General features: G+C 53.5%; 1 protein-coding gene across 2 annotated transcripts; it reads right to left on the bottom strand.

Annotated features, from left to right (window-relative positions):
* Positions 1 to 1,087: 1,087 nt before the first annotated feature.
* Positions 1,088 to 3,317, bottom strand: Prr18 (proline rich 18). 2 transcript variants are annotated; one of them, XM_032894689.1, is made up of 2 exons: positions 2,847 to 3,317; positions 1,088 to 2,556 (listed from the first exon to the last, which is right to left on the bottom strand). In XM_032894689.1, exon 2 carries the CDS (start codon positions 2,547 to 2,549, stop codon positions 1,623 to 1,625), a length of 927 nt encoding a protein of 308 aa, XP_032750580.1. In that variant the 5' UTR covers positions 2,550 to 2,556; positions 2,847 to 3,317; the 3' UTR covers positions 1,088 to 1,622. The 2 variants fall into 2 exon arrangements, with proteins under 2 accessions (XP_032750580.1, XP_032750579.1); XM_032894688.1 differs by lacking the exon at positions 2,847 to 3,317 and adding an exon at positions 2,671 to 2,761.
* Positions 3,318 to 8,871: the final 5,554 nt, after the last annotated feature.

Below are 8,871 nucleotides of genomic sequence, written 5' to 3'. Positions count from 1 at the left end.
CCACCTGACCTGCCTGGAGGAACAGCCTCCCCCCCCCAATTTTGCTAATTTTCCCCCTTTGGCATTAACCATTTACAATCAATAAGAAGCTTTAAAAAAAAAAAAACAAAAAAACAAAACTCATCCGTGTCTGATGTAGCTCCTTCTAAACCGAGGCCTCTTGGTTGGCAAAGCTTGCGCCAAGAAGGAAAGAGAAGAGACGGAGACAGAGAGAGAAAGCAAAGATCTCTACAAGGAAAATATATAATTCGTCTTTAAAAGTGTAAGGCTTTGCTTTAAAATACAGTAGAGAACTGACACGTTAAAGTCTAACAAGACAACATTAAACTGGTTATTGACTTGCATAAGAAATAAAACAATTGAGGTAATGCATTATGTTTCCACGGGCAACCTTATCTGATTAGAACAAACACTTCCTCCTCATCCTTGGGGTTAAATCCACTCAGGCACAGAAGAAATACAAAAGACTCGTCCTCCAGTTAATGGGAAGGGCTCGGCTACTAAGAGACAGTTTACCCTTCAAACAATCAACAGAATGTAAAAAGTCAGTATTTACAGCTTATAGAACTTCTATGTCACTGATCTTCACAGTGATGAAAGACACCTGCCCTCACCCTCAGCTACTTCCTGTTTCCGCCTCAAACGCTCCGGTGGGCAGACTTGCCCTGCCTTGCTTTCCACCCAACGACTTTTCTTCTCTGTGCTTCTGAGCTCCTTCCCTAGCTAGTGAGGGAGACCTTGCTGTGCCCTCAAACAAAAACTGCACTTACTAGGCAGCAGCCCTGACTCCCGTCCCCACCTTGATCCAACTCTTGAAAACAATTCTAGCTGTGCCCCGGGAGACACCTGCGTGGGGCTGTGACTCCCTGCACATGGCCATGTATCCACTTGTCTGTGAGAGTGTCGATGTATGTGTTGTCGTGGGCATGTGTGGTTAGCTGTGTATGTACGCATGCGCGGACACATGACTGCTAGTGGCATGAGTGTGTGTGGGCATTGACAGGGGAGTGGTGTGTGTGTGTGTGTGTGTGTGTGTGTGTGTGTCTGGGATGCTGAGTGCTCAGCTGGCAGGGGGAGCACAAGTCTCACCCAGTGGCAATAGAACACTGCTGCAAGGCTGCTGGATTACAAGTTTTAGTTAACCAGAGTTTCCAGTACCCGACTTGCTGATTTGTAAGGAAACAGATCATATACATAGCACCATGTCCTAGCTCTGCAACAGAAGACCACTCCACCCTCAGTGGTCACAGGCTTGCAGAGTCCCCAGGAAGTGGGACGCCACCTGGGGCAGAGGACCTCTGGGTCCAATCCTTAGTTAGGGTGGGAGGTTAGAAGGCATTTCACAGGTCCTTCCTCCCCACAGGGGGGCAGGAGGAGCACGGGACAGTTGCTGGAGTCAGGTGAGTCTGCTGTGTCCCACACTGACCTAATTGCACAGGAGGTGGGTGGTGGGCGTTAGAAAAGGCTGTGGGTCACTCATGAGTAAGCACACCTGGGTGAGGTTCCAGGCAATAGTCCTGTCCCTTGCTGGCCTACCTGGTTCACACGAGCCCAGGTGTGCAAAGAGCGCAGGAGGCGGCGGTGGGCCTCGAGCAAGGCTGGGTCCCACAGGCTCGCCTAGCTCACAGCGTGCTCAGGTGTGGCAGCGAGTCCAGATGCCCAGTGCGGCCCCTCGCAGCTGCCGCCGACTCCACCCCACGCAGCCACTCTGTGCACTTGCGCACGAGGCCCTCGTCCACCACCTCCACCTCCTCCTCGTACTCCTCATCATCATACTTGTGCTTCTCATTGAGCAGCGACACCTTGAGCACTGGGCGCAGGCTGGAGGGGCGCGGGTTGGGCATAGTGGCCTGCAGACCTCCTGGCAGCAGCGAGGCACGGGGTGGGCGGCTGCTGACAGCCACAGCTAGAGGCGCGTCGGGGACACTGGTGGGACCGCCCCTCCGCAGGGTCGAAGACCTGGTCCGGGGACAGGGGACCAGTGGGCGCCGCGGGTCAGCCGAGGGCGCGGGGAAGGGCCTTCGGGGTCGCGCCAGCAACTGCTTCTCCAGGTGGCGCCTCTGGATGACCAGGATGGCTTCTGGGGTGAGGCTCAAGGAGAAGCGCGTGGCGTCGTCGGGCCCAGCCCCCGCCCCCGCCGAGGTCCCCGAGGCGGTGGATCCCGCTGGGATGTGGCTGCAGGCGACCCGCCGGGGCGCGGAGCACGTGGCCGAGGTCCCCCCACGGCCTGGAGAGGGCTGGGGCGGGACGCGTGCGGAGGTAGGGGGCTGCGGGGTGCCGGGACCCAAGCCCGGGCCGCGCCGTGCTGGGGGCCTCTTCAGGGTGGCGGAGGGCCAGGAGCTGGAGAGTAGCATCTCGGGCGGCCTCCTCTTCTTCTCGCCGGCGGCGGCGGCCGCAGGGGCGGGCGGCGAGGGTGCGGGCGGCGCGCAGGGTCTCCGGGATAGCTGGCGTGCGGCGGGCCCCCCCAGGGTTCGGGCGGGCGGTGGTGGTGGCGGCGGCGGAGGCGGCATAGGCGAGAATGACATGACTCTGCCGAGCAAGCGGAGCATCAGTGTCCTGGAAGGAGAGGGGCGGGTCTCAGTCACCGCGAGCGGAGCCGCCCCACTGGCCCGGCGACCCCCGGCGCCTCCCCATCTGTTGCTGATAGCCGCGCGCTCCCCTCACACCCACCTGCCAGCAGCCGCAGCATCTCCCACTCCCTCCCAGTCTCTTCAAGCGATGGCGCCTCCCGCCCCTCCCTGGACTCCGTAACCCCGGGAGCTCCCTCCGTGTGCTGAGCTGGGTCCTTCGGGCACCGCCAACAGCCGCCCCACTGCTGGAGAATCTGGACGTCGCCCGGTTCGCACCTCCGAGATGCGCCGGGCTGGGCCAGGCGGCAGGAGGAGGAGCGCGCGCTGGCACGGGCTTGCCAAGTCCCGGGCTGCGCGGGGCTGCCGCTGTCGCCGACTGCTGAACGCTGGAGACAAAGTGCCCAACATTCGCAGGGGCGGGAGCTGGTACCCAGTGCTCTGAGGCTCTCCTCTCCGGTTCTCCCATGGCCCGAGAAGTGAAGAATTAATCCATCAGAAGCCAGGAGCTAGGTCTCGAGGGAACCGGTGGCACCAAGTCACTGGTGGAGCCCTCCCTGCACGTTAGACAGAGAATCCTTTGAGATGGCTCAGGAGAGAAATTTGGAGCCAGGCTGGAATCACAGGGAAAGCAGCCAGTACCCGGCGGGCCGTTTCAGGGCTACCTAGGTTTCCTCAGCATTGTTGATGCCACTCCTTGGGGGTTTACACATTAAAATCATTTGTTATCTATGAATAGGCAAGGCGTTTTGTTATACGATAGCAACATAGGAAACATAAGATGTTCTGTTTTATCAAGTGACTTCCTCCAACGTGATGTGTTGTTATACAGACAAGGGGAGCCGGCTGTAAATACAGGGAAACAACCACTGAAAGATCCAATAAGCGGGCCATCCAACAGTTATGAGACAATGCTCCCAGAAGTCAAAGGGTTTTACCAGGCACCTGTTTCACTTAAAGAGGAGCAACAAACAGCTAGAGTTTAAAAACTGCTCCCCAGCACAATGAATAGCTCTGGCCCAGGGCGAGCACGTGGGAAAGTGGGTAAGCCTCTGTGCCAACAATCACCCCCACCCCCTCTTCTGTTTGTCCTTTCCAGCAGCAACTGGGTAGCCAAGGAAACTTGGGTGGCGGAAGCTTTTCTCATCAGAACAGCCAGGAAGTTGGCATAAGGCCCCACAACCACCGCAGGCATCTTCATTACCTTCTCTCTATGCAAAGGCAGCCAGCTAGAATCCAGAGAGCTGTGAGTGGGGCTGCCAGGGGGCCCAGGGCAGTAGCCTCCGCCTTGAGCTCAGGCCAGAAGCACACAGCTTAGCTCCCAAGACACTGAAGCACCCTTGTGTTGTTTTGGTTCGGGTTCCAGTTTCTAGGTAGTTGTGGGGTAAGCATGGTGCAGGTTGAATATTAAGGGGAAGCAGTCAGGAGCCATTTCTGTAGGTACAGCTGGGGAGGTCATCTTTGGAGGAAAAGTAACAAACTGCTGGACGCCCAGATGTCCTGTGTGACAATGGAAATGTGCTATGTCTGGAGGCCACTGCTCACCCCCCCCGCCCCCCATCTGTGTGTTCAGATTGCTTCCTAAGACTTGGGTATTCAGAAGTAATGCTGTGGTTGGGGTGAAGGTCAGAGGTGGGGGTGGTAGGCAGTCTCATAACTTTGAGAGGGTGACATATTGATGTACCTTGTCCATTCTACTGTGAAGGGGTGGCACTTCCAGAGGCTCCAAAATGCAGTGAGAGACAGGACAAGACGCAGCACCTCGTGAAAGTCCAAAGCCAGAATGGGCTATTACACTAAAGACAAGGAAGAGTCTGTTGGTTGGGGAACCCTCATAAGTGAACCCCCCTCTCATTGGTAGAGATTGGCATGTTAAAAGCCCAGAGGAGCAAGTGAACCATTACCAGGCTGACAGCTAGGTCCAAACTAGGTACTGGAATGTTCCATGTTACCTTAGCAGCTTGCTCTAGGCCAGGAGCCTTCAACCTGGGAAGCTGAGCATTCCTTCCCAACCCCCACGCTCACCCCCCAAGAACTCAGGAGGAATGGAAGCCGGAAGCCTGAGTCCAGGCATGACCTCAGGGGACTGCATTCCAGTACCTCATGCGAGCTGCCTTAGCAGGAGCATTGCTCACTTCTGACTCAGGGAGCAGTGTCTACCCATCAGTGGCACTTGTCTGTCTGCCCCTCTCCCTCTGCTTCTTGAAAGAAGTTAGGAAGACCAGGGCACCTGAGAGGAAGCATGAGATGGGTATCTATCTACCCTTGACTCAGTCACCACACTGGCTGTTATGGAATCCATTAACATTCACTTTGGTGGGAGTGTTTGGCAGGTGACAGCTGGAACAATAAGTGATGGTGGTCAAATAATAGACTTTCAAGGAGGAGTTGCAGAGCCTGGCAAGAGAGGATAAAGACACTTGCTGCCAAGCCTGATGATCTGGGTTCGAGCCCCGGAAGCCACACAATGAAAGAAGAGAACTGGCTCCTGTGAGTTGTTCCCCGAGCTCTGTATATGCACTGTGGCAGGACACAGCCAAATGCATACAAAAGTAAATACACACAAAAACAATCTAAAGTAGGTTTTCTTTAAAAAGCAAGATGCGGGGTTGGGGATTTAGCTCAGTGGTAGAGCGCTTGCCTAGTAAGCACAAGGCCCTGGGTTCGGTCCCCAGCTCCGAAAAAAAGAAAGAAAAAAAGTGAGATGCGTGGTATATTGACGTGATTACTTGACCAGTACACATTTTTACATAGTTTTATAAATAATCATAATTCACTTGGAATTTCATGTAATATGGGGAGTGACTGAAGGAGCACCAAACCTTGTTACACAGCACACGCACAGGCATGCACACACACACACACTGACTGATGGTGTCCCCCCATATATTTGAGTACCCGGTCCCAGGTAATGGCTGTGTGAGGAGGATTTGGAGGTGTGATCTTGTTGGAGGATGTTGGGAACTCTGAGGTTTCAAAAGACACAGCAGTTCTGAGTCAGCCCCCTGCTCTGTGTGCAGTCTGAGATGTGAGCTCTCAGCAGTTCTTGCTGCCTCGCTCTGGCTCTACCATCAGAAACCCAGCTTTCTGGAACCTTCTGGAAACATACGCTTTTGTTTAGAAGTTACCTCAGTCATGGCGTTTTATCACACCAACAGAAAAGTACCCCGTATGCTCACTGAACTTACTAGCCCGAGGAAGCCATTTCATAGAAAAAAAGCCCAAGTCAGCAAGCCCAAACAGACACATAATTTGGCTCAGTCCCAGTTCCTTGTCATCTTACCTTAAAATTAAATTAACTTGTTTTCCAGACTTCAAATATGATAGTCATTAGCACAGCCTTAAAGATATTTTCAGAGGGAGTTAAGTGATTACATCTCGGTCCCATTGTCATGGCAGGTGTGTTTTGAGTCCACCTGCGGGGGCTTTGGCCTGCCCCCTTTACCCCAGTTTTAAGCAGTCTCTTAAGTCATTTCCCTGTGGGCTAGGGGCAGTGGCACTGCAGGAAGCAGGTCTGGATGGGATAAAGAACATGTTAATAACATCAACAGGCATCCCACCCATCCCGCCCTCTGTGCAACCAGGAAAAATCCAGCAGGAGCCACAGATGCTTTGTAAAAGCATTAATATTCCAAAGCACCGCACAAACATCTTTCCTGATAGTTTTATACTTCAAAAGCTGCCTTAGGTAGCATTTAAAGGGAAGAGGTGAGCAGGGTGTGTGTTTGCTTAGGCCACACCAGTGTGGGCAAAGACAAAGCAGTTTGCAAACAGGGCATTGGATGCTTGCCTCTGCCCCACCCTGAGACTGGTTATTTTCGGGATCCTGCCAACATATGCCAACATAACTCTTCGGGCTGTTGGAAACCAGTGCTGCCACAGTATGGGTTCCCAGGTCACTGTTGGGGATTATGACACTGGCACTACCTTTGATGGCCCAGGATGAGAAGCTGCCACAAGTCACATTAACCATGACTGCCATTTGCCATCAGTGAACACGACTCCACTGTCTCATGCTGACAAAGTGGCTCATCTTAAAAGCACTCAGACCCCAGGGCATTGCATCTCAGACTCTGGAAAGTAAGAGCTTTCTCTGCCTTTTACCGCAGGCTCCTCCCACAGATGCCTGGACCCTTCGTGAATGGTCTATGCACTGAGTATTGCCTACCAAACACCAGCATGCCTGCGGGCCTTCCCGTACAGTAACAAGCAGAGCCTGTTAACTCTCAGATGAGGAAACTGAGGCTGGGTGGAGGGCTTGCCTAAGCTGTGAAGAGCCCACACCTTTGCAATGCTCAAACCTCCACATAATAGTAGTGTGGACATTCTGAGGGAGGGCCCAAATAACCTCTTTAGGACATCTATGCCCGTTACTATGCATTCCACACCTTGGAGGTTCTGGAAAGGTAGTGGGAGACTAAAAACACTTTTTTTTTCTTTTCTTTTTTTTTTTTTTTTTTAAGTGAGCTATGGGATCTCTGAGGACCAGTCTGCAATGTCTATTCTCCTGATGTGAGCCCCACCACGGATCTAGGGGTTGGGGGATTCGGATCCTCTCTAGTGTAAAGTGATGTTAGCTGGCCAGCAGCTGGCATATGCTACTACGTGTGCTACCCAGTGTGACCCTGGCTCATGCTGAGGAACTAGCTACACAACACGTGAGGAGGGCTGCAGGATGCTGGGTGAGAAAAGCAGGAGGGACAGATCATCCCTGCCCAAAGGACTGACCCTGCTGTTCAGAAACCAGACACAAGTCACAAGAGCCCTAACCACACCACCCCACAGCCCGGCTTTAACGGACTACAACTTTCACACTGTAACGGCTGTGCCCTCCCCTCTATTCCCACTGAAGACCCAAACTCAGTCTGTCCTGTTCCTCTCACCAGCAGCCCTGCAAACTCTCCAGTCAGGATCAGGGCTGGAATGGAAAACTAGATTGGCTCGACTACTTCAAGATCAGTGTTCCAGTGCCCCACCTCTGCCTGCCTGCCCCCACACATCAAGTATGCATGCCCCCTCACACCTCATTCTGCTACAGGGCCTGTGCTCCTCAAGTTTGAATCCTTCCCAGCACCATCCCATTATCTTGCAATGCCCATGCAGACAACACCGCTCCTGCCATCGGGCCTGGGTAAGGACCTGTCCTATCTGGGAAGCCCTGAGATTCCAGCAAAGGCAAAACCCTGTTGTCCAGGCATTCTCTCCACATCAGTGGGCTTAGGATCCCATTTCTCCATCCTAAGGCCATTCTGCTGCCTCTGTGGATGTCTTTATTCCAGTTACTCACCTTTCCCTGGGACCTGTACCAACACTGACCCACCCTGAGGACTGCTTTCTGTGAGCCACCCTGATTCTAGTGCAGGAAGAACTCCAAGGTCTACAGGGTAGGCTACCCAGATTCAGTTCTTCCAAATGGCCTCTGCTTCTTTCTCTCCCATGGTCCGAAAGACCCTTTCCTTGGGCCTGGTTATACCCAACCAGGACAGGGTACAAGGTGAGCAGACAGCACCTGGGTTTTAAAGTCTACTTGGAGATATTTTTTGAAGGGGACCCCTCCCCACCCCCCCAGTTGTGCTTTCTTCAGAAGGTATGGCTGATGGCAGCAAGGAAGAACAAGGTGACTCAAAGGTACACAGCAGGGCTTGGCCACCAGAATCTGGCCAACTGGACAGGACAGGCACTTGAGAGGAGCCAGAAACCTGTAGGGAGCATGGCATGTGGCTGTTCTTCCCTGAGCCTGAAATCCAAGTTCTTTCCCTCACTACCGTTGTATGGGAATTCTCTAAAACCTGTCTTCAGCGTTCACTCTGTAGGTGTGAGCCCAGCAGGTGCAGAGCAGAACAGCACACGTGCCACAGGGTGGAACCTCTGTGCATCCCACACTTCCTCGCGGTCCCCAGAGCCTCAACTGAGCACGGGTGTCTGTGTTCTCATCTGCCGCCTAGAGGCTCTAGGGTAGGCAGGTGAAACCCTCAGTCCGCAGGGCTATTTTACAGATTTATTTTTGTGTATAAGAGTGCTTTGTTTACATGTATGTCTGGTCAACGTGTGCATGTGGTGCCTCTGGAGGCCAGGAGAGGACTCAGATCTCCTAAAACTGGAGTTAAAAGATGGTTGTGAGCCACCTTACGCATGCATGCTGGGAATTAAACTGGTTCTCTGGAGAGAAGCAAGTATTCTTAGTGGAGCTGTCTCTCCAGCCCCCAAGTCCACAGGGTGTCCCTAGCTGCTTGTCCTCTTCCACCATTTCTGTACTTTGAGACACTGAGTGGTGTGAACTGCCCACAAGCTGCACCTTCTCCAC

The sequence above is a fragment of the Rattus rattus genome, chromosome 2, assembly GCF_011064425.1.
Source record: "Rattus rattus isolate New Zealand chromosome 2, Rrattus_CSIRO_v1, whole genome shotgun sequence".
Classification (NCBI taxonomy): Eukaryota; Metazoa; Chordata; class Mammalia; order Rodentia; family Muridae; genus Rattus; species Rattus rattus.
The sequence above is the reverse complement of the archived record's forward strand: the minus strand, read 5'-3'. Positions and strand labels throughout refer to the sequence as shown.

Excerpts from the sequence above, each read along its gene's own strand:
- Prr18 (XM_032894689.1), bottom strand. The coding sequence starts at position 2,549 with ATGCTCCGCTTGCTCGGCAGAGTCATGTCATTCTCGCCTATGCCGCCT.